The sequence below is a fragment of the Alligator sinensis genome, unplaced genomic scaffold, assembly GCF_000455745.1.
Source record: "Alligator sinensis unplaced genomic scaffold, ASM45574v1 scaffold550_1, whole genome shotgun sequence".
NCBI classification, from domain to species: domain Eukaryota; kingdom Metazoa; phylum Chordata; order Crocodylia; family Alligatoridae; genus Alligator; species Alligator sinensis.
The window spans coordinates 913073-937490 of NW_005841980.1; the positions used below are offsets into that span (position 1 = coordinate 913073).

Consider the following 24418-nt stretch of genomic DNA (forward strand, 5'->3'; position numbering starts at 1 on the left):
AGACTCAACTCACTTGCAGCACCGCAACGCAGGCAGGCAGCAACCCGGGAAAACTCGGTGCAACAAGGGAACTCAGTTGAGAGAGGTGCTGCCCATCACCACCCATACTCCTCAGCTCTTTGGTAGGGAGAGCTGTGAAACTAGCTGGTTTAGCCCCTGCTTGTTAGGAAGCCATTATACAATTGAACGCATCCCAAAGCATCTCAAAGCAAGATGCGGGATGCAGAAGCCACAACTAAGATGCATGGGCACAGCTGGCGGAGGTCCCAAGACAGGAACTAGCCAAAAAGTGCACTGGATTGAGTTTAAGCTATCTTTGGACAACTCTTTAGGAGCTCTACACTTACCTTGTGCTACTACTGGCCTCTTGCCTTCACAAATACCCCGTGCACCAGAGCCAAGTCTCTCCCTGCAGCACACAGCCAGAGAGCATGCACATCCTGGCTACGTTCCTGCCACTACTTGACACCCACCTCATTCCTGGAAAGGGAAAGCATGTGAATTAAGAGCCCAAGCTCCATGGCCTTTTGAAGTTTTTATTTTTATACATTTTTTGTATTAAAAAGGAAAAAGCATAATTACCACAAATTACAAAGGACTAAAGCATTACTAGAATAATGAATCACATCAGCCTAGAAAGCAGATACTCTGAATAATATTAATGTTATAATACAAGCTCTCATTCAAGTATTTTACATTTTTTTTTTCTCTTTTCCTTTTTAACTGGGGTAATGATTCTAGCACATGGGTCAAGATTATGTACTATCAACAGAAGATGGATCATGTACAGTGGGCTATATTAACAAGATTTTTCCCTCCCCGGTGATACGTGGTCTGCGATGCGTCATTTTAAATTTGTCTCTACAATAAAATGCAGCGGAAGAAGGTTGCTCACGCGTTTCTTTTTGTTTTCGGGAGCGGAGGGCTGAGGTTGGGATGTCCACAAAGCCCCTTGGAGAAGGGCAGGCAGGTCAAACTAATATCCCCTTTTGTCCTAACCGAGTCTGAGCGCACGGACACAAAAAGCAACCCATCTGAAAGGCAGGTTCTTCTCTGCTCAGCCTAGGGCAGCTCAGAGCAAGACCTGGCATGGGGGGAAAAATGGAAGAGACCCCCCCCCCCGACTCCAACCCTCCCCAAGTCGAGCTCAGCGTCCCAGTCACAGTGGCTTGGCATGGGGATTGCCACCCTAAGTGCAGGACCTTTCTCCGGGGAGCAAAACGAGGGGCTAAGGAACGGGAGAGGTCGGCTGCCCTTCTCCATAGGCACACAATGCTACGTCGGGAGGGCTCCAATGGAAGAAGCAACGCCAACTGCCCTCCCACGAAGGATGGCGTTGGCACAAGCCAATATGCTGTACCAGACTGATGCTCTGGGGTGGTGCAAAGTGGGAATGTAGCGCTGAGGAAAGGGGAGGTTCACCAGAGCGCGCCCGACCGGACACGGAAAGGGCTACGAAAGCGGACAGCGGAGGGGCTTGAGCCCGTGCCCTTTTCCCACCCCTCGGGAGCTTCCAACACCAGGGTGTGCTTGTCACAGATACATCGGTCCTATGTTCAAGTGTCTTCAGAAAGTGAAGATGTAAACTACGCTTTGAAACATTGCCTCTAGGATTAAAAACAAAAACAAAACACGTATGTCACTCCACCCGATCCACATCACTGAGATGAAATGCGTTTCCAAAAACAAAACAAAACCAATTCATTTTGCGTTACAGGGATCAGAAACAAAAACTCAACGGAGCCAGCGAGGCGTTTCCCATCACGTGTAGCAACCCTCTCCCTATGAAGAGCCTAGCGGTGATTGGAAGAAGTGAGCTACGGACAAAACCAAAGTCTCGGAGAAGAGATGCACAGAGGAAAGAGCGCGTTGCACACACAATCTGCGACACGTACAGGTCTTCACGGGCGGGGTTTGTGTGGTGGCTTGAGAAAACGAAACCAAATATCCGAGAGGCGTTAACAGCGGAAAGGCTCCCCTCTGCGGCGTCGCACGTGCGCAGGAGTACGGCAGGGGTGGTGCAAAAAGGCATCGGATGCCTTTTGTTACAGTACGGTCGACCGAGAAGCAAACGAGGGGCTACGGAATCCAATGGTTACAGGTGATGAGCCCCCCCCCCCGCGGGGAAGCAGAGGGGCGACAGACGGGCCCCGAGCCACCGGGTCTGGACCCCGTCACGACTGCCAGCATTTATGAGAATGGCATTCGATGCACCGGGCCCCAGACAGGAGACGCGTCTGATCTTATGCACCCAGACAAAACCCCGTGGGGAACGGCACCAGCCAACCGCTCTCCCCGGGCGGCTGGGAGGACGGCCGGCTTCTGCTTTGCAAAGTTTCCTTGGGTCAACCTCAGCTCGGGCCTGCCCAAAGACAGGAGGCAACGGCTGCTGCTGAGCCAGGGGCCATGGGACGCAGGAATCCAAGCTGTGGAACCGCACAGGCGCAGACCCCTCAGAAACAGCCCGAGCGCAGCAGGAGGGTCGCGACGGACCGCCCCGTGCTAGGAGCAGGGCCACGCTCCTTCCCGGGGAAGCCTCGCTGCTGCTCCCTCTCCTAAAGCAGCACCCCTCTCTCCTCCGAGGCACGTGCCATCTCCTCTATATACATCGTTATATAGCGTGGTGGGACGGGCGCGCCTGCAGAACCGTCCCATCTCACGTGCACGCCACGGAGGACGGGAGACCCCTCCCAGGTCAGCAAACACTGGCCACAACCAACTAGGCATGGTGTTGGAGACCAGCTCAGGCCACCCCATCGCCCTCCTCTTAATGCAGACGCTGGTTTTCGAGCAGCGGGTAGAACAGGGCTTGACGGCCGCGGCTTATTACAGTCTGCAGGAGGCAACGCGGCCACCTCTTTCTACCAGTTACATCCACCTCTCCCCTGCCTCCACTAGTCTCTTCTGTAGCAACGCGAGACACAGCCCATCAATACCCGATTCAACAGCCATCTATTCCTCAACAGCCTGTGGATCTGGGCTGCGGTGCCGTGGCTGGGACCTCGCTTCTGGTCACCCACCCACGCCGATTTGCGTGACCACTCGCTGACTCAGTGGGGAGAGGATGATGCTCTGGGCTGAAATCTGAGAGGGTCTGAACCTGGCAGATTAAAAAAGCCAACAAACTCTTAACCTCAAAAGCAATCAGCTTGGATTTCTGGGTCCCCTGGACCGTCTCTGGCCCTACCGCCCACCAGCAACAGTGGCCGAAGTGGACCGGCTCCTCATTTCCCATCTGCTTGGTTGCAACGAGGCAGACGCTTGGGTGGCAGGAGAATGCGTGACCTTCCAGACAACCTCCCACCAGCCCCGTCACGCTGCTCCAGGTTCACCCTCCCCACCCGGCTCCAATCCTCCAGGATTTAAGATGAGGTTTGAAACCAGGCCCCACACGGGGATGCCCTGCTGCCCCAGACAAAGCCCGGGGAGGAGGCTTGTGCACGGACGCCAGGCCCTCAAGCGGTACCGATTGCAGGCTGGCGTTTCGGCAGAGCCAGGGTGTGAGCTGAGGGGTTGCTAGCCCCTCGGCTCCCTCGCAAAAGCAGCACCTCGCCAGTCTGAGCGGCATCTTTTGCTGAGCACGGTCCACGGGCTGCTCGTGGCCACCTCCTGCTATGCAACACCCACAAGCAAACCCTCAGCTGTTCAGGAGCCTGTGCCCAGCACACCGGGACCAGCTCTGCTCTGGGCTCCAGTGATTTTTCCCTGCGAACCTCACATCCCTCCATACAAAGCAGCAGTAGACTCAAACCCCGCACAGACTGCAGCACCCCAACCGTGGAACATGTGGGAGGAGAACAGTTACCCTCTTAAAACACTGAAAATGGGTAGGTGGTGGCTGGCTGGCGGTGTACACTGCACCATCCAGACCCAGGGCTTCCTAGTACCCGCTCACTGAGCGGCCTCCTGTGCTTTGCAAGGACAGCGCACGGGGCACACGCCCGACAGCAGAGCCCTGGCCCTCACGGATGGAGGCAGAGCCTGGGGTCACGTAAGCATCTCCCCTGCACGCGGCACCAGGGGAAGCCACTTCCACCTTTGCACCAGAAGCCTGAGTCTCCCAGCTTGCATGCAGCTTGCCTTGGGGGCAATTCCTACCGCCCCACTGGCAGGCTCAGCCACTTGGTCCAAGACCCCTGAACAGCTTTGCTCTTCAGCCTTTTTCTGCTGCATTCAGGCTAGCGCACAGCGGCCCCGCTGGCCTTGCCCGGCTGGACCGCACAGACCCAAACCCTGGAGAGGATGGGCGAGTAGACAATCCCTGTGCACCTAGGGAAACCTGCAGGAGAAACCAAGGAGCTACCTTCCAGACCCACCTTCAGTACAACCCTACCTGTGCCCAGCATGCGCGGCACCGGTCACCTGCTCCAGGGGCTTTTGCGTCTCTCCTCGAGTGAGAAATCAGTCCTTCGCCTGCCACGGCTGCATCTCCCAGTGCCCTCCCTCCCAGCATGAGTGTAACAGACTGAGATGCCCCTGCTTAGGGGGCTGGCGGGAGGGGAAAGACAACGGCAGTGACCCTGTGAGTCTGAGCGAGGCGACAGCAGGGAGGGCACTACAACAGTATATACATGTATCAGCATCCACTACGTAATAGCACAAGTCTTGGAGGACGCTGCCTCTGCCGGGAGCGGGGCCCACAGCCGGGCTGCAATGGGGCCAGGTCGTCCGTGAGCCTGATGCCACGTTCCCTGAGACCACAAAAGTGGCATTGCAGGGTGTTGCCCGTGGGCCCCGCAAGGAGTCTCTCGGCTGGAGGCGGGGAAGAAGGGGGGTCCCGGCCGGCGTCGGGAAGGGGAGCCGGCAGGTCTCCGAGTTCCAGCTCCACCATAAGGCAACTTTTTTTTTTTGTTTGTTTGTTTGTTTTGAACGATTATTTCCGAGGAAGCAGCAAAGGGAGAAGAGTCCCCACAGTCCAGGGGCTCCGGTTGGTTGATTTTCCACGTGCAAGTCGTCAAGCGAAAAGAAGAGAAAGCGCCCGGGCGCAGGCCCGTCTCTGTGCATGCCCGGTGGCGGTTTGGGAGGGGGCTCCGTGCAGCGTTCCCGGCCCCCCTGCCTGCAGTCCGGGCGTGGAAGGCATCGGCCGAGCTCGGAGGGAGGCAGCCTTCACTTGGCAAAGCTCCTTTGGTTGACTTCCAAGTGTCTGTGGTGGAAGGGCAAATTGTGGGGGGAGGAGAGGTCGACCCCGGGGGTGATGCTCCGGATCCACTGCAGCCCCGGAAGGGGTAGGCGCCGACCTGCTCCCGGTGACAGGGCTCCACGGGGTCGCAGCCAGCCCAGAAGAGCTAGAGATTGCTCTGGGGGGCAGGTGGAAATCTCACTCCTCCAGGCTGAAGGGTGGCCGGAGGCAGGGGCGGGGCTCGGGAAGGGGCGCGTGGAGCTGAGCAGTGGCAATCCATCCCGACGAGCCTCGATCAATAATTTAAAACTTGATATATATATAGAATAAAAAAGGAAAAAAAAAAAACAAAAAACACCTCTCCCCCTCTTCCCAACCCACCCGGAAAAAAAGAAAGAAGCTAAGACATGAAAGTGTGGGGGTCTGGCTCCGGCCGGCGACGTACAGCAAGCAGAGGCAGCTTCGGCGTGGAGAGTCTTGTCCAGCCGCGAGTGCGTTGAAGGGTTCCCCCAAGCAGCCGATTCGATTCGATTCGGTTCGCAGGCACCCGCCTCGTTGCTCCGTCCTGCCCACCCCCAGCCTCACTCACTCACTCACTCACTCCTCCCCTCCCCGGTCCAGCTCCCCGCCAACCCCCCTCGCCCGGCAGGAAGCAGCAGCTCGATATTCGCTACTTCCCCAGCGCGTGAGGGTCCACAGCTGCCGTGGCCGGGGCAGGCTGGCTCGGGGGTTTGGCATCCTCTCTGGCGGGCTGGCCGGACGAGGCAGGGGGCTGGCTGACCGGCTTGCTAGAAGACTGGGATGGATAGCGCTTCCTCCCGTCTCCTCCTGCCGTCGACGGGTATCTCTTCTGCCCGCCTTCCTCCCCCATGGGCGGCTGCAACAGAACAGGCGCTGGCGTCAGAGCGGCTCTGCTGTGCTGTCCGCCCTGCGCCTAGTGCTGCCTGGACACACATGCGAGCACGGAGGCTTTTGATGAAGCCCTGGGGCAGCTCAGCTCCCCCCTGCACCCACGGCTCCAGGCACCGGAGGAAAGGGCTCCAGCTGGCTCCATCATGCCCATCACCCACACACCCATGACCTCTGCAGCAGCCTTCATGGAGGTCTTGAACCCTCTTTTCAATCTTGTGCTATCGGACTGGGGAGTGCAGAGAGGGTCTGGGCCATGGCAGGCTGTACTGCACGGGGCTTGGACTCATCTGTCCCGGAGAGCCACTGGCCTGCAATTTAATGGAGCTGGAGGGCAAAACGTCCCCCCTGCCGCATCCCTGCCTCAAGCACGGAGTGCTTTCAGATTCGCTGTTTGACCCCATGTGGGATAAAGGGAAAGCTCGGCCTCGTCCTTACCGGGGCAGGGTACAGAATCAGAAAATGAGGGGGCCTCAGGAGGTCGCATCTACTCCAACCCCCTGCTCCAAGCAGGACCAGCCCCACCCACAGCATCCCAGCCAAGGATTTGTCTACACAGGTCTTAAACCCCTCCAAGGATGGAGACTCCACCACCTCTCTGGGTAACCTGTTCCAGGGCTTTACTATGAGAAAGTTTTTCCTAATATCCACCCTCAACTTCCCTTGCTGCTGCTTGAGCCCATTGCTCCTTGTCCTGTCATCTGCCCCCACTGAGACCAGCCCAGCTCCAAGTCTCGGGCTCCAGGCCCCTGCAGCCCAGGAGCACAGCAGACCACTCCCGCAATGGCCCAAACTCCGCACCGGGTGCTGCTGCAGGTGCCTGGTCGCCACCACCCCAGGCTGAGACGCCCCCTCCGGAAGGGCTACACACGGAGGAGACCGCCCGCATACTCACGTCCACGCGGAAGTCCTCGAGGCGCTTGAACTTGCTGAGGTATTCTTGCAGTTTGCTGTCGATGTCCAGATTTTTGGCTTTGGAATATTTCAAGAAGGCCCAGAACTTTTCAAGCCCGTAGAGTTGCCCTGTGGTGCGGAGGGGTGGGAAGGCTGGGGTCAGGATGGCCTCAGGGGGCTCCACAGCCTGCTGACTGCCATCCTCGGGTCAGGGCGCGCCCGATTAGTGCCCAGGTGACGCCGCCCCCAGGTGGGGACTCAGAGGGGCATTAGACACCCTGAGAGGGCTGAGAAATCCTGGGTCCAACCCTCCCTAGGTTGGACTGGGTGAGGGTACAGCCTGTCATGAATGGGTAACATGCACCAGCAGCTCACACTCGTCGCCCATCCTTGCTCCCACCAGGCCAACACGGAGCAGCGTGCGACTGCCCCTCTCAAGTGATCGGAGGAAGCCCCTGGGAGGCAAGCCCGACTTGGTGGGATCCCGTGGCCATGCCAGGAGCAGCTGAAAGAGCCACTTACCAGCTTCATAATCCTTGATGGTTTCTTCTTGGAAATCCTTGAAGATGTCCGGGCGGAACTTCTTCTCCAGCCCGTAGCTGTAGTATCTGAAAAGGCACTCCAGACCATACCTGCAAGGCAGAGGAGTCCCGGGCCCATGAGTGCCGTGCACAGCTACGTTGCCTCAGTGCTGCAGCCAGGGGCAGGAAACAGCAACCCCCGCCCCCGGACTCTCCATGCACGAGGACAGCCACCTAACCCAGAGACATCCCCACCCCTGCCCCCATATGCAGGCCAGGTCCCTTGAGCCATGTCTCCCCTACCTGTATCCCTCCTTCCCATCCTCCACAGCCAGCTGCTTGAACTCCTCGTACATCTTCTTGTTGAAGTGGTCGCGGAGGAAGAACGACCAGAACCGGAAGAGTGTGTTCATCTCCTGGGACTGACCGATGCCCAGTCGCTTCCGCTCTGTGAGTGGGAAGGGAGGCCGTTACACTGGGATGTGGGGCAGACACGTGGACCGCCGGGGTCAGGGGGCCGTGCTGGGTACCAAAGGGGCTGCACCCCACCCCCAGTAGCAGCCAGGGATGTGTTGATGGGCACAGGGGCTGCCTGGCTCCCAAAGCCATGGTCACTTCTGGGCACACCCGGAGCCATAAGAAGTGCCACTGGGTCAGAGCAATGGCCCGACCTGTGCAGCACCCTGCCATCGATGGTGGCAAACAGCAAAGATTTCAGAGGGAAAAAAGAGAGGACCCGTCCAATGTGACCCATCCCCGGTCAGACCCCCTCGGGCATCCAGTACCACTGCTGTAGGGATGTCAGAGGAGACCACTCAGACTGCTCTGCTGCCCGCACACCCATCCCCTAGGCATGGATTTAAGCCCTTGTCAGAACTGGCGAGTCTCGGCCTCCGTAACCTCCAGCGACAAGCAGCTTCCCCCATGAACTCCCAGCCAGCGAGGCCAAGGACCTCACTCCGACAGCAGACCCCGGCCAGGCTCAGCAGCCACGACACAAGCCATTCTGGCACAGAGATCAGGGCCCGAGGGCACCGTGCCTGCTGCACCCCTGCCTGCCACAGCGCAATGCACTGGCTAACGCCGGGGCCCCCCCGGAGAGGAACGGGCGCGGCCCCCCTGCCGGCCACAGCGCAATGCACTGGCTAGCGCTGGAGCCCCACCGGAGAGGACGCGGCGCACACCCACCGTTAAGGCAGCGCCGACGGTACTTGTGGTACACGTGTTGCGTGAAGCCGTTCTCCTTGAGCAGCTCGTGCGAGGGATGCTGGAACTTGGGCAGCGACTGCGGCGTGCACCCGTAGCTCCCCACGGCCGGGGTCCCTTCCGAGGGGCTGGAACTGAGCACGGAGGGTCCCCGTCAAGCCTCCTTCCCACTCTCCCAGGGCTCACCGACATCCCGAACTCCCATTAGCCACTGCAAGCGGTTGCAGCCCACCCAGCTCCTGCAGAGCCACGGGGATCTAACACCCTGCAAGGTGCCCACTGGCAGAGCTGTGAGCATGGCTGCAGCCTCTTGTAGGGGGAATGCCATGTACATGGGCATCATATTGGGAGGAGCTCTCCAACTCTGCACTGCTCCTGCCTGGGTTGTGTTACACCCCTAGCAAGGCAAGACGCCTTTCCCTCCCCAGTTTGCCTACAACACACAGCCTCCCGCCCCGCCGCACCTGATGGAGGCAGTTCGTGGCCGGTGCTCCCGGGAGTCCATCACCCAGCCGACGTGGCACTCCATGGGAGGGTTGGAGCTGTGTCTCGTCTTCCGCTTGCGGGGAGTCTGCAAGAGACAGCGGCGTAAGAGCTCCTCTTCTCCCAGCCTGGCATCTCCCCCCAGCTCTGACCGCAGCGTGGAGCAGGAGTCGCGCCCGGCCCACACTGCCCCGGCCTGAGGCACCCCTCACCTTGGCATCTATCGTCCTGCCCTCTTTCACGACCGGGTAAAACCGCGGCGTCTGAGTCGGGTCTTTGAGCTGCGGCGTGCGGGGGGTGCGGGGCGTCCTGGCGTTGCGGTAGTTGGGCGATTCTGGCACAGTCGTTGGCAGAGACCGGGCAATGGTTGATGGTTCAGGGACGCCGAAGAGCTTGTTGGCCAGCGCATCGGTGGGGACTGGCGGGAGAAGCGCAGGGTTAGGGTCAGGGTGAGCCCTTGGTTGCACTTGAGCATACAGAGTGTGCACACACACAGACACCACCGCAGAGCCCCTAACAACAGCCGACGGGCCAAGCACACCACACAAGGCTCAGGAGGCACATCCCGCCTGGCAGGTTCGTCCAGGTCCTCGCTGTGCTGCCCCCAGGCACCAGGGCCCACGTGCTGGAGAAGCCACCCGTTTCCAGCAGGCCGCATCCACCTTCTCCCGTGCCCAGGCTGTGGCACCCCTTACCTTGCTGGAACCGGGGGGGTCCAGGAGGGACTTCCTGGTTCGGATCGACCGGGGGCTCTGGGGTGAGGGTGTCAAACTGCTCCCTGCTGATCATATTCACCTTCTTGAAGTTCTCCACTTCTTGCTGCAGCGGAAAGGTAACAAAGAGGATGCAGAGCCGGTATTGGCGCCGCCTCCTGCTCCCAGAACCTACAAATCCACCCGATACAGCCAAGAGCCCCATCCTGGGAGCTGGACTTTCCTGGAGCGGACACGCACATACCACCCTCCCACCAAGGCTACGGATGAAGTCAGCCCCGCTCTCCTGACGGGCGCCCTGTCAGCTGGGCATGCTCCAGGCTTGTCTCCATATGATGCCCGCATTGCACTGGCTCCAGGGCTCATCCACACCCATGAAACTCATTGCAAACTGGGCGGACACACTCCCATGTCTAGTCCAGGTCAGCCTGATGCACTGCAGCGCAGCACCAAGTAAACCCAAGTCAGCTGGGTGCTGGGCAGAAGCTGGGAGTGTCCACTGGATTCACTAAGCTGAATTAACCCCCTAACGTGCAGACGCAGCCTGGAAGGCTAACCCGCAGCCCGGCGCTCACCTTGATCTGCGAGTACTCGGGCTCGAACTGCTCGGTCCACAGGTCCTGCTCATAGTAGTACAGCCCGTCGTTGATCACCTTGGCCAGCTCCGAGCTCATTTTGGCCCGGGAGGTGTGGTTGCCGGTCCGGTCACCCCCGGGGTGGCGGCGCAGGTAGGGGGGCGTCTGCGTGACGATGAGGATCTTGTTGACGTCGCGGTCGTCGATCTCGTAGTCCGAGTCCTCATCCGACCAGTCGGTGAAGGTGTTCTTGCGCCCGTCCATCTGCTCCATCTCCTCGTCGAACAGGAAGTCCAGCTCCTCTGGCTCGTCCTGGTCCTTCTGCTTCTGCGGCGTTTTCGACTCCTCCGCTTTCTGCAGGCGTGGGCAAGAGCAGGGGGAAGGCTGTGGGGGACTGGGCTGCTGGGAGACCACCAGACCCAGGGAGCTCCAGGCTCCTCAGCTGAGCTCTCCTTGGCCGCCCCACACCTCTGTCCTCGGGATGTACCGGGTAAGATAAGGCAGCAACACGGGGCTGCAAGGCCCGACCTCCTCTCATGGCTTCTCATTGCCCACAGGGTTTTGGGGATGCCGGAGGTGCCCAGCCCCTCAGGACGGGAGCATCTCCTCAACCAGCCCCCCTGCTTCCCTGCCTCAAGGCAAGCCAAGCACCCAGGGACTGGCTCCATAAGGGGTTTGAGTGGATGAGGAGAGATGCAGCCCATGCAAACCAATCCCAGAAGCCAACTCAGGGCCCTGCCTCTCCGGAGCTACTGCCCCAGGAGAGACCAGGGTCTGAGCACCGCACTGCACCGCACCTTGGGCCTGGCTGGGGAGGGCCGGGGCCTCTTCTTCACTTCGATCCACGTCTCCGAGTCCAGGTCGGGCAGGCTGGCGGACAGGCCCTTGGGCATCGTCTTCAGGTTGCTGACCTCCTCCGTCTTGGTAGGCACGGGGCTAGCAGCACGGGGGGAGCCCGGCGCGGACTCTGTGCGGGAGACGGACGCACCCTTCAGACCTGGCACGCTCCGGCTTGCTCCCCTCACCCCACAATACCGCCCCCAGCCGCGACCCCGGTCTGCCTGCAGCGGCTCACAGGCACGTGCCACCAACTCCCTCCGCGCCACCCACCTGTCTCCTTCTGGAAACTCTGTCGGGGCACGAACTCGGGGCAGTTGATGAGCTGGGAGAAGTCGGTCTGCGTGTAGTCTGCCATGGGAGGGCCAGGCAAGGGCCATTTCTCAGGCTGCTCCTTTCTCCTAATCTTCTGGTCCACAATCTCCACCACCTTGCTGTCCTTCAGCGCCTGGAGACACCCAGCCCCGCAGCAGCATGATTACCGGGACGCGGCAGCCGCAGACAGCCCAGACCCGGCCCCCCAGGTCTCCCCTTCCTCCCATCCCCGCCTCAGTGCCTCGAACCGCCAGGAAGGGCACAGCTTTGCTTTTCTGGGCATCACACGGACCTACCCACACCCCAAAGCACACCGGTGCCTCACCTTAATGATGAGGCTGATGTCCGTGGTCAGGGCCTGCACCCGGTGGAAGCTGGCAATGAGGGTGATGGGGAGGAAGCCGTCCGAGTCCATCTTGCGCCGCAGGAAGAAGTCCCGCTCCAGGTTGTCCACACTGAAGTAGTATTCGCTGCAGAGGCAATGGTGGGGGAGGTCAGACACATGCACAGCCCCCATCCCCACGCTCCCAGGCCGGCTGGGAGCAGAGGGCCCTAGCTGGGACTTACATCTGGCGCTTGATGTAGTCCTTGAGCAGCTCCTGGTCCACGCTGTACAGCTCGGTGCTGCTGATGTTGTCGAAGTAGTAGGTGATGTTACTGGTGTACTTCTGGGCGCGCGAGCCGTCCGAGCCGTCGAATTTCCGGTAGCCGTATTGGTAGTCGAAGTGCGCTGCGGGAACCCAGCCCAGAGGAACCGTTTGGTCTTGGGGACCCACCGGGGCTGCCCGCCACGACCGTGCCCTGCTCCCCGGCCCCCACCCCCACCTGCCAACAGGCCGTACGTACAGCGAGTACCTCCTCTGCCCCGGCCCCTGCCGCGGCCCCGGCCACGGCCTCTTCCCCGGAAAGCTCCTCGCACGGCGCCGCCCTCGCTCTTCACGCTGGAGGTCTCGTCGTGGTCGGTCCAGTTCCGCTCGTGTTTGTTGTCGGGGTGCCAGCCTGCGGGGGCACGGGATGGGGGACGTCAGCGGCCTCGGCCGTACGAGGAGGCCCGGCGCTGCAAGCTGGCTGGCAGAGGCCGCGGTTGCACGACACCTGCTCTCAGGCCTCTTGCAAGGCCCAGGCTGTTCCAGGGCTGGCCAGCATCTAGTGACTGCAGCCCTGTGCCCCAAGCTGTGCCCAGAGGAGCCTTTGCATCGGAGAAGCAGGAACCAGCACCGACACTGGCTCCTGGGAGCTTCCCCTTGGAGCTTGGGAAGGAGTGCCCCTCACCACGGCATCTGGGCTGCTCAGGCAAAGGCTTTCAGGGCATCTCATAAGGTTCACCGTGGCCGTGACAGAGCCCAGGGGGCACCCAGGCCAGACGTCCCGTCCGGCTTGACCCAGCGCTTGTTCTGCCACCCACCTTTCAGCTCGCCGCGGTTGTTGGAGGGGTGTCGGTGCTGCTCGTTCTGCCGGTTGTTGCGGGAGGCGGTCTTATCCCTTGACACGTCCGACTTCATGTCGATCTGCAGCGGGACCCACCTGTGCTTGTTGCCTGTGCCAGGGACAGGGGCAGCGTGACATGTGGGCTTGGGGCACCACCCTCGCCACATCACCCAGCGATAACAACCCCCGTGCTAGCCTACAAAGCACCCGGGCCGCTGGCATCCACCTCTGCGGGGTCACCACTGGCCTAGAAGCACATGTCCAAGACAGGACCACGGCCCCATCGCCAGCGGGATGCGCAGGGGCACCAGCAAGCCTGACTGGCACCGAGAAACCCCCATCCTCACCCTTCTTCTTCTGGCCCGCCTTCTGGTTGTCGTCGTCACCGTTTTTCTCCTCCCCGGACTCGTCCGATCGGGCCTTCAGGTTTTCCTTGCCGTCGCTTCCGTCCCCCTTCTCCTGCTCCTTCATGTCCTTCTTGATCGGCAGCTTCCGCAGGGGCTGTGGCTTGTGCGGCTGCGGGGTGGACAAGGCCGGACGGTTGGCGCGGGAGTGGGCACAGACGGGACCACGCAGCCCGGAGCTCCCTCCGCAGCCCCAGGGGTAGGCAGGAGGGAAGCGACTGCAGCTGAGGACCGTGTCCCAGCACCACTCGCTTGCAGACACAGTTCACCCGACCAGGGTTTTGCCCCCGGCTCGAGCGAGCTGTGCCAGGCTCTGCAGCGGCACCCAGGCTCCCACCCTGCTGGCAGCGACCTGGGGGCATCTCAGCCGTGCCCACAGGGGAGCCGCTGAGAGCGAGGGGGTGCTGGGGCTTATCCAGCACCGGGAATGGGAGAGAGGGACATTCTCCCCAGGGCCGTGACAGATGGCAGCTCTCAGAGCCAGGAGGGAGATGGGAAACAGAAGGGCCCTTGCCCGGCCCTGACCCCAAGTCACTCTGCCCCCGGGAGCCACGGGCTGAGCAGGTCCTGCCATTGCCACAGGTCGCAGCGGGCTCCAGCTTCTGTCCCAAAATAGCAGTGCCCTGCAAGCGGCCGAAAAAGGCAACGCTCTGCACCCGGTGGGCTATTCCTGGCTGCCTCCTGAGCCCTCAGCGCCCCAAAGAGCTGCGCCCAGCTGCAGCTCCCAGCTCTGTGCTGGGCCCCATGCCTACGAGGATCGGGGCGCTCACGCTCATCTCACAGCTGCCCCGGGGGTCCTGCTGATGGGGAAAGGACGGGGAGGGACAATCTGCTCTGCTCTTGGGGTGATCCTGCCAAGGGCTGGGTGCGAGGGAGCTGTGATGGGTGCCAGTCCCGGAGGGAGAACCAGAACTGGGGCCCACGGCAGGGAGTGAGCTGAGGATGCTGCAGTTTTAACCACTCCAGACCACCAGCAAAGACAGGCCCCATTGCCACCTGATCCTGCAAGGAGCCAGACAGCTGAGGACAGAAGATGGTTATACCCTCAGGGTTGTTACCTGGGGATAGAGGGCTGCAATTGGGCAGGGGAGAGTGAAGGGGTAGAAGGGGAGACACCGGTGCTCGCACAAGCCTGCGGCAGGCAGCTCGTCCCTCCCTACGCTCAGGGGATCTGGGGGGAACCGGGTCCAACATCAATCTGACAGGGTTGGTAGATCATATTGGGGCAGCAGCCGCTTTGCAGGGGCAGGAGGCGGCAGTTCCCACTTGGGGGCTGGCACAAGACAAGGGACAATCCAGGCCTGGCCTCCCCCGCGCTGCACACGAGCCCCCAAAAGTTTCACACCCAACAGGTAAAGATGTCAACGGTCGAGTGCCACTGAAAACAAGGCTGCCCGGTGACACTGGAGGCCAGGATGCCACGGGAAGAGCCGAGCACGAGATCTGCTCCCAGGCATCCCTGCAGCGCAGACATGACGCCGGGCCACCCATGCTGGTCTGCATGCAGCCCCTTGGCTACTCCAAGCTCCACTGGATGGCACGGACAGGCCACAGCACCCCACCCCAGACCTGGGATCGGGTCTATTTCTTGCTGCTGCCCCGCAAAGAAGGGGAAGAAGGACTGAGCCATGCCCTGCGTGAATGCACTTTGCAAGAAAAGAAGCTACAGTAGACAGCGCGCTACTCCTCCTTCCCCACAGCCTGGAGGCCCAGCCACCCGCTAGCAAGAGGCCACGAAGGAGGGGACCTGGGACAACCTCTGGAGGGAGCGCTTGGGTAGCAATCGCACCACGGAGCAAAGCTTCTGACTGCTGTGCTCTGGGAACCAGGTGAAGGGGGCACATCCTGTGCAGGTGAGGAGGTGACACTGCGGGGACACGTCCGAGATTGGGAGAGGGGCTTATGGGGGCGAAAGAGAAAAGCAAGGGAAGCGAAGGGGCACTGGAGATAGCACAGGCAAAGCCCTGCAGGGAAGACCTGCTGCAGGAGGAAACACGGACAAGTTGGTAGGGGCACAAGGCAGGCTGATGCATAGCCAGGTGTGGGTCCCAGCACCCCCAGCACTGGGCAGCTGGGGCCTAATCCAGCAAAGTTTCTCCCAGGTGCTTTGCCTCTGAGGAGGTGCGGGGGGAGGAAAAAAGGGCAGGGCTGTCCCGGGCTATAGCGACCCAGTGCAGTGCTCGGTCCCAGGGCCTCATGCCTCACCTGGACACTCTTGTTGGCTATTTCTCCAGGGGTCGGCCAGTTTGTGGCATCCCCGAAGTCACCGACCTGGAGAGTGAATGGAGGAGAGAAATCTCATTAGTGATCTGCATGGCAACCCCCACATATTGCAACCCCCGCTTTCCCCGCTACAGCACAGGCCCCTCTACCTGCCGCGAGGCCTTTGACCGAGGCATGTTTCACGTGTCTCAGGGAAGAGACAAGGTGCATCAGACCAGGGGATGGCGAAATAACCTGCCTGCGGGGGAAATCCACCTCCTCCCAGGCCAACCCAGGCTGGTTGATGCCCCGAAGCCACAAGACACGTAACCCTTAAACGCATCTCTAATGAGACGTCTTGAAGCCACAGATGTCCGTGCCCTCGCTCCAGGTTCAACCCAGCTACTGCTCACATCCCTTAAGCTGTGGGCTAGGCGGGGGCCAGCAATACCAGCTCCTTCCCACTCCTGGCTATCACACACTGAGCCTCCCTGGCCTATTGAGCTCCTCCAGGCCTCTCAAGTCGCTGCTTTGCTGGCCAGGACGTTTGCTCTAGGACTGTCAGACCCTTTGCAGGCACTGGGTCTCTGGAAAGGAGCCCCGACATCCTACTGATTTGCCGCACAGCTGCTGGGCAGAGCCCCGGAGCCTCCTGCCTTGCTCCTCCAGCTGTTTCAGCGAAGGCAGCTGGCGCCACCTCGTGTCCGGCGCTTGCAGGGCCCCTCGGCCACAGCGCTACCGAACCCAAGAGCAGGGAGGCTGGCACGGGTCTCTATCCCGCCCTCTCGCGCCCGTCCCAACACACGCAAGAGCGCTCCTTGGGAATGGATTTCTGGGACGAAGAACATCAGCAGCACCGCGCTGGGTCAGACCAGTGGTCCATTTGCCCAGTCCTGGCCCTGGCCCAGCCATCTCTCTCACCACGATGGAGGCTTTGACCCCTGACGACCACCTTCCTGCCCCTGGTGCAATCCTGTCTCTGGGCAGTTTCACTAGGCAGCATCCACTGGCTCCTTGGACTCATTTGAGGGGCAATGGGCCCTGTCCAGTGTGCTCTGCTCTGTGTCCCCCCTTGAACAGGGACCACTGAACTGGATAGCTCTAGCAATCCATGCCCTATTCAATACCCTCCCTGCTATAGGGTTAGATATGCCAAGGGAAGCATGCCCTATTCAATACCTCCCCTGAAAACCAGTGCTATAGGGTTAGGGATGCCAAGGGAAGCATGCCCTATTCAATACCCTCCCTGGCAACCACTGCTATAGGGTTAGAGATGCCAAGGGAAGCATGCCCTATTCAATACCCTCCCTGGCAACCACTGCTATAGGGTTAGAGATGCCAAGGGAAGCACCTCTAGCCATGCTGTTCGACAGCCAGTAACAGACCCATCACCCATGAACGTATGCAGTCCCCTTTTGAACCTGGCTATGCAGCTATTTGGTCTCTGGGGCCCTTCATGCAGGCGCTCAGTGCTCCCCACTCCCTCTGGTTCAGCCTGGTGTTTGCCAGGAGCAAGAGGCAGGCTGCAGCCATGGGATGGGAGCACGGCGCTTCCAAGGACAGGGGCAAAGAGGACACAATGCAAGTGCCCAGCCAGGCACCCCTCCACGAGCAAGGCAAGACAGGCCAGATAGTCAAGCAGGTGGTTGACTACAAGGCTGCTCCTTGCGTTTTGCCCCGAGGGAGGGTTTTGCTTTAAGCACCTCCAGGGGTGGGCCCAGCTCCCTGTCCCCTCTTTGACAGCGGTGAGGTCTCAGTGCTGGGACACGGCAGCCGGCTCACAGGTTTCAGGAACGTGGCCTCTGCCTTAAAAATTAGCAAAGCCGGGCCCAGCCAGAGGAGAGGCTGATGCGCTTCCCCCCACGCTCTCCATCACGCTGCTGCCCCGACTCCACAAGTCTGTCCCATCTACGCTGCAAGGAACTACAGTATTTCCATTAAGCGCCTCAACTCGCCTAGCTTAGCTGTGACGGACCAGGGTTGCTCCCAGAGGCTCCAGTGGCAGCAAGGAGCACCCGTTGTTCAGGCCTGCAGAGAAAGGAGGGAAACAGCCTCTCGGGGGACGGCAGTGCTTCTGGGCACCGATCCATGGGCAGGACAGCACATGGGGGCCTATTCCCAGCTGTGCAACCTTGGGCATGTTACTTCCCCTCCTGTATTATTTCGGCCCTTACCGCCTGTCTGTGCTGCACCTAGCGCCGCAGGCCCCGATCGCATCCGGGCCCGGCTAGGACTGCAATAGAGATACTGAATGCCTGGCTGAAGGAGGCTGGTTAAGACACCCAGAAGCAGGGGTGGGTGGAGGGCAAGACGTACCTTGCTTCCCTTCCGCTGTCTCGGGTTCGCAGCCCTCACCACTTTGGCAGGCGTCGAGTGCTCTGCAAAGGCAAAGAACATGAGTGTTAGGACACGCAGCCGGAGGGGGATGGCTCTGGGGTTGCGCTGGCAGGCAGACGACCCGAGAGAGGCAGCACTGGCCAGGTATCCTCCTCCCCTAGCAGCATGGCACTTACTAGGTTCATACAGCACGGTGCACGGGACCAAGCAGTGTCCTGAAAAGCCTCAAGAAACCATATGGCAGACTCAGCACCAGCTATGCCAGCTTCTGGCACTTCTTGCAGGTGTGGCCATGCTACGGTTCAGCCTTAGCACAGCAGGGCCAAGGGGAAAGAGAAGTGCCTGGGCCCCCTCTTGTACTGTGCTTGACCAGTACAAATCCTGCCAGCTCCGAGGCACCACGCCACCTTAACGTGCTGTCCGCAAAGCCCGACCGAGGCTTGCTGCAAGCAGGAGTGCTCCCAGTGAGGAACACGTGGCTCTCCCTGGACTGCTACGTGGTCCCACATGCCCTCGGCCAGCCTGGCCCAGGCAGCAACCAGCCGGTGGGGTATGAAGCCAGGTCGGCCCGTGGCGGGAGGGGAGCGGGGAGGGGCGCCCCCCCACATCCACACCCCACTGCCTTGGAGGAGGTGGGCAGAGACGAACAACACCAACACTAAGGATGGGATGGGCGGGAGGAGAGCGGGTAGGGCTGCCCCACCAAATCCACACCCCACTGCCTTGGAGGAGGTGGGCAGAGACGAACAACACCAACACTAAGGATGGGATGTGGAACAGCCGACGCACGGCCCCAGCGTGTGCCTGCTCCTATCCCGGGGCAGGGGGAAGCTAAAGCAGAGCAGACTACCTCTGCCTGGAGGAAATGGGGCTGACTTGCCAGTTTCCATCCCCAACGCGATACCACGTGCAAGTCACCCCCACCTCCCAGCAGAACCGGCTGGTCTCTCTGTGCACCAAGGGTGGGTGGAGGAAGCGTGGTGGTCGCAGCCCATTTGCAGATCGAGCAACCGCTGCGGGATCTTCCTGCTTCTGTGGCTCCGCAGAGGAAGGGAAGTTGTTAACGGTCACTTCTGCCAGGGGCAGGCGGCGCGGGGCCCGGCCTGCCTGGGACAACGAGCATCAAAGCCGTGGCCAGGATGGAAGAGAAAGGGCTTTGGAGCCGAGCTGAGCTCCTGGGTCTGGCCTGTGTCTCCATCTCCTTTGTAACGTAGGGGAGTCTGCACCCACCCCCGTGACCCTACAGCAATCCCCAGCTTCCTTCCTACCCCCTTGGCCTGTTTCGATAGCCAGGGCCGAGCACGGGGCATACGCAGCTCCCACCACAGCATGACATTAGCATAACACAGCTAATTACAAGGCCTGGCTGCCTGGGTGTGAGCACCAGGGGAAGGAGGACCTCTCCCGGCTTTCCCCAGGCACCTGCCGGGCAGACACACCCTCCTTCCCATAACACAGAGGCAAGGATGCCAGGAACAGCCTGCTCCCAGCACCTGCCCCCGTGTCTCTGCAATCGCTGGTACTGAGAAAGGAGCGACGGGGCACTGAAGTCAAAGCTGAAGCTTCATCCGTGTGGCGAGCCCCTCCGCGCCAGGCTTAGCTCCACCTCCAGCTTTGCTCTACCCCGCGCCTTCCAGCGGTTCTGGGCCCCAGGCGTAGCCCGTAAATCGCTCCTCCTCCGAGTCCGTACAGTTCAACCGCTGCTCCCACGAGCTGTGCAAGACGTCACCCAGAGCCGTGGGAGACCGAGCAACCATCTGCAAATGGCTTCACCTCTGCACGGCGAGACGTGCTGGGGAAGGCGCGACAGGCACTGCACCCCCCCGCAGCAAGTGCCCTGGGAAGCCCGTTTGCACCGAGACGCACCCTGGTCCAGCTTGCTCGTCGAAGGGGGCTCGTACGAACTTGGCAAGCCACACAGGGGACCCCAGACTCTTGCAACCACGTGACACGGGTTTTAGTAGCCCTGGGGAAGTATTTTTTTTTTTACTAGGTAACTGCCTCGAGGTGCAAGAGCCCCTTGCTTATCCGTGCCCCGTTGAAAGGAGACCCTGGATCACACCCAAACGTAAGGCAGAGAGTGCTTGGGCGTGCACGCAGATTCCCCGCACCAGGCTTGGTAACAACATCGCTCGAATGCCCCTGGATTGCTGCATGCAACGTGACTTCGTGTCCCACTTCCTTCCTCCTCCCTGCTGCTTCCTATCCGGGAGTCTCGTGCACCTGAGTACTTCTCATCTCCAAACGGGGAAGGTCTCCTGGGACAGCGGCGTCTGCTGGATCTAGCAGCTGCAGTGAGTTGGTGGCTGGCTTCCCTTAGGCAGGTCCCCCTCTGCTCATATCAACGGGGTCTGTGGCGTGCAATTGTGAACAGGTGTGTGTGTGTGCGCGCGCGCGCACACACGTGTGTGTGTGGACAGATGCATTTCCAATAGCCACATCTCTCCTCTCTGCCAGCACCTGCCCCTGTGCTGCTCTGCTATACCCTGGCTACAGCTTTGGCACAGCCTCACACTGCACATGCAGCGAGCATCATAAGCAGCCGGCGTCCCTGTCCCATGACTGCTCTTCCCTGCAAAACATCGAGGTCAGCATCCAGGAGGAGGCAGTCAGGAACAGCAAAGCCAGCTTGCATGCTGCCATGCAGAGACCGCAGCATGGCCCCTGCTACGTAGGGGAAAACCAGCCTCATGGTGGGGCTGCCACATGCTCCAGAAGGGAGCAAGGAGTCCTGCCGTGATGGGTGGACAGGGTTAGTTCAAAGCCGTCATGAAGGAGGGCGGAGGAGGCAATAAACCAGATAGTTATTGGAAAGGGGTGCCAGGTGGCAGAGCAGAACCACCGATCCTGCTCCTTTGATCTCTTGCACAGGACAGGTGGACTCAGTGCAGGATCAAGACAGTTCCTGGCTGGGCCTTGCAGCTGGCGAGTCACTTGAGCAGCCAAAGTCCCCGGCTCCAAGCCTGGCTGAGGCCTCCATAAGCAACAGCTGTAGAGCAGAGGCTGCCCTGCCGAATCCCTCCAGTGCGGGCACTTCACAGGGAACAAGCTTCAACTCCATACCCTGGGACCTGTCCAACCTCAGACAGCCCCAGCACCCGCACAGGGGAGCCTGGGGCAGCTTTGGGCGCAGAGGAATCGCTTGTCAGCAGCCCCTGGCTGCTCTGCTCCATGCCCACAAACGAAACCAGCTAAATATAGCTCCCAAAGTCACCTCGCGCGCCAGCAGGACCCCGCGGCCTGGTTTGCCGATGCTCCAGGGGCGGAGGCTCGGCGGCACCGCAGAAAACCAGGCCACTCGCACGCTCCAGTAGCTATGTGGCACGGCCCTTGCAATGCACGGGTGCGCGCGGGGGGAAGCGCATGCTTGCAAGGGACAGAGGCAGCCTGGGAGCCGGGATGCTGCCATGCTGATCCTGGCAGCCTTGTAAGATTTATGCTGGTTATTCTCCTCGTTCCCCTAGCTGGAAGCTTGAGGCGACTTCCTTTGTACCCCAGGGGCCAAGACGGGTCAGGAGTAATCGGCGGTGCAAAGATAAACCTCGTAGCAAGGGTCCCGGGGAGCTCATGGGACACAGAAGGAGTGGGGCAGAGCTGAGCCCCTCCTGGGAAGGGGAAAGGGAAGCCCTAAAGGGGTGTGCGAGGCAGCGGACTGACCCTGGGGGAGTCCCAGCACAGCTGGGGCACAGCTGCATGCAGCCGTGGCCCACAGCCAGCCTTCCCTGGGTCAGGGGACTGGGGCAGCGAGACTGCAGGGCCAGCACTGCGGGCGCCCTTGCACCTGCACTACCCAACCAAGCCGTAAGCAGCAATGAGTCAGCTCAGAGCAGAGCTCTGCAGACACGAATGTGCCTGCTCGGAAGCCGGTGGTCCGGGGACGCTGGGCAAAGCTTGTGCCCACTCCCAATGTTGCAGAAGGGGAAGGGTCACGCACATGTCCGAGGGTGCCCCCAACCCAGTGGAGCCAGCTCATCTCTGATAAGGGCTCCCCCACTTGATATCCAGGTGTAGGCGGGAGCGTATGCAAGGCAGGCAGAGCCCCCGGCCCCAGCCAAACATGCAATGATGGTGAGCAGAGCGCGCCAGGCTGCCTCCCCAAGTCTGGATACACTGACTGGAGCCTGCACAGAGATGGGAGAAGCCCACGCAGCAGAAGCACCAGGGAGCGACTGCTTTCTTCTGCAGCGCGAGCACCGAGCTGCGTTTGCAGCGAGACCTGGGGCAGCGTGGGCAGGCCACAAGGCTCCCAGCGAACCGGGAGGTACCGCCGCAGTTCCCGCACAGGCGGCACGGACAATGCAGCAGCATAACTCTTCCTCTCCGCTAATTAGCACCTGCAACGCGCTGGCAAGACGAGGCGCAGAGCTCTCAAGCGCTGTGCTCCGGCCGGGAGACGTATTTATGAGCCGCCTGGGGAACTCCTCCTCTCCCAGCCACGTCTCTGGTTGCCTGTGGTTTATCAGGGGCTTGGTGAACAGGAGGAAATACACTGCAGAGGCTGGCTGGAGGCCAGGAGTCACCCAGCTGGACACACCATGCCCCGGGCGGTTTAGCTGCAGTGTGGAGGGGGGTTAAACTCCCAACCCATCTGCTGGAGCAAAGGGAGACGACTGCCCTCTTCCCCCTAGAATCCGGTGACCTACGGGTGCCTAATCCCCTTGGGCTCCCAGGAGAAACCCACACAGACTCTCTACAAATCAGCCAGGATTCAAGTGCAGCAGACAGCGACGGGGAGACGAGCAGCCACTCCTCTCTCTTGCTGGGATGGGTGCGGGTTGCTCACGTCCGTGGGATACCAAGGCCACGAGTCAAGCCTGGAGTGCGGAGAAACCACCGGTCACCTACGAGGAAAGCTTCCCCGGGGGCGGCTAGTGACTGGGAAGCCCACTCCGAGGAAGCAACCAGACTCCCCTCGAGCATCTGCGGCTGGCGGCTGTCAGACACGGCAAGGACTAGAGAGAGCCCGCTCTGACCCAGCAGAGCAGCTGCTGGCGGGGATGTGCTGACTCACCAGCAGCCCTGCCGGCAGCTCGCGCAGCAGCTTCCAGCAAGACGACGTCCCCCCGCCAGCTCTACAGGGGTGGGGAGGGGAGCATGACCCTGCTGGGGACTTCTTTAGGTGCATCAAGGCACTGTAGGCTCCACTTTCCTCCAGGTTTATTTGACTTCAAATATCAAAGAACATTTGGGAGTCTTTGTTGGAAGTTCAGGGATGCTTTGCACCCCAGCAAGGCCAGGAAGAGAGGGGGCTGCAGAACGACCCTGGCAAAGCTGCCCGGGTGTCAGTGCCACTAGTCTCGTGTAGCGGGAAGCCCCTTGCAGTCTCTCTTGCACATACATGCACAAACACACATTAAGATTTGCATGCAAGATTTGGATTTGCAAGATATGACTTTGCATAAAAGACTTGGATTTGCAAGACATGACTGCAAACACCCACTGTTGCATTTCATGGGAGAGAACCCCGCCCCCGGCACACTGCAGCTGCTAAACAGGGGCTCCCTTCCACAAGTGCCCCTTCATACAGTCCTTTGTGCAGCAGCAGGCGCTGGCCACTCTCACAAACAGGCTGGGGGCAACTGCATTTCTGCCTGGAAAGGAGCGTCCCAGAAGAGAAGGGACACGGATGTCACGCAGCAGGCAGCAGCGTGCTCCTTGGAGCTGAAGCGTCAATCCACCGCTATGAGAGGGGCCCGTAGGAGCACATGTATGTGCATGCAAAAACACACACATCCCCCTTTCCTCTACGTATTCTGCCACACAGAAACACCAATGTGTCAGTGCCCGGCATGACAGCTGAAAGCTTGTAGGCAGGCTGGTTTCCAGAGATGAGGCAGGGAGATTGCACCGTGGCCTCCATCCCCTGCACGATGCTGCCAGAGCTGCCTGCATGCACTGCCGACGAGCTGCCGGGCTAGGGAAGCTCCCAGCTCTGCGGATGCCTAGCCAGACTGCTTCACAGACAGGAGCGTGACCGGTGGCAGGCTCGAGGAGCACAAACCACGCGCTCCCATGTGCTGCTCCCCGGTTCTGCCCAGCACAGACGGCTCCGGCTAGCGAGGCCTGCTGTCACGGCACAGTCAGACAGGGGCTGCCTGCGCCCCTTCCACGATGATGCAACGGCTGCAAGGATCGCCGCCTGCTAAAAATAGCTCCAAAAAGGGCATTTGACAGAAGTGCGAGAGTGCCAGGAAAGCTCCCGAGCTGCAGCCCCGAGCAGTCAGGAGCACAGTGCGGGGACCGGCGCAATGGGCTGGGGCATCACCACCAGCGCTGCAGATTCTCCTCCAAGGCCGCGGGGGGATGTGGCTGCGGTGCTCGGTCAGTCCAGAAAGCAGCCGCTTGCGTGCATGCATCTACAGGCTCATCACGCCTAGAAAAGGGGGGGTGCGAAGAGGCTGGTACATCTGTCCGGACCTGGAAAGCTGCAGCACACATGTTCAAAAGTGCAACATTCAACCTCACCTGCTGCTGA

The 24418-nt window shown here is 60.6% G+C and overlaps 1 protein-coding gene across 4 annotated transcripts in view; it reads right to left on the minus strand.

The window, feature by feature from the left end:
* Positions 1-501: 501 nt before the first annotated feature.
* The window catches only part of LARP1 (La ribonucleoprotein domain family member 1), a 27406-nt gene continuing 3489 nt past the window's right edge, over positions 502-24418 (minus strand). For 2 of the 4 annotated variants that reach the window (XM_025200983.1, XM_025200981.1), the window contains exons 2-19: positions 17923-17984; positions 15610-15675; positions 13348-13516; positions 12978-13109; positions 12419-12571; positions 12140-12302; positions 11898-12042; positions 11531-11705; positions 11218-11387; positions 10421-10774; positions 9828-9951; positions 9345-9550; positions 9114-9220; positions 8632-8783; positions 7747-7891; positions 7445-7554; positions 6924-7051; positions 502-5996 (exon numbers count right to left, since the gene is read on the minus strand). In XM_025200983.1, coding sequence (XP_025056768.1) covers positions 5790-5996; positions 6924-7051; positions 7445-7554; positions 7747-7891; positions 8632-8783; positions 9114-9220; positions 9345-9550; positions 9828-9951; positions 10421-10774; positions 11218-11387; positions 11531-11705; positions 11898-12042; positions 12140-12302; positions 12419-12571; positions 12978-13109; positions 13348-13471 — 2595 coding nt within the window. In that variant the 5' untranslated portion in view covers positions 13472-13516; positions 15610-15675; positions 17923-17984 and the 3' untranslated portion in view covers positions 502-5789. The other 2 variants (XM_025200982.1, XM_025200984.1) reach the window with 2 other exon arrangements.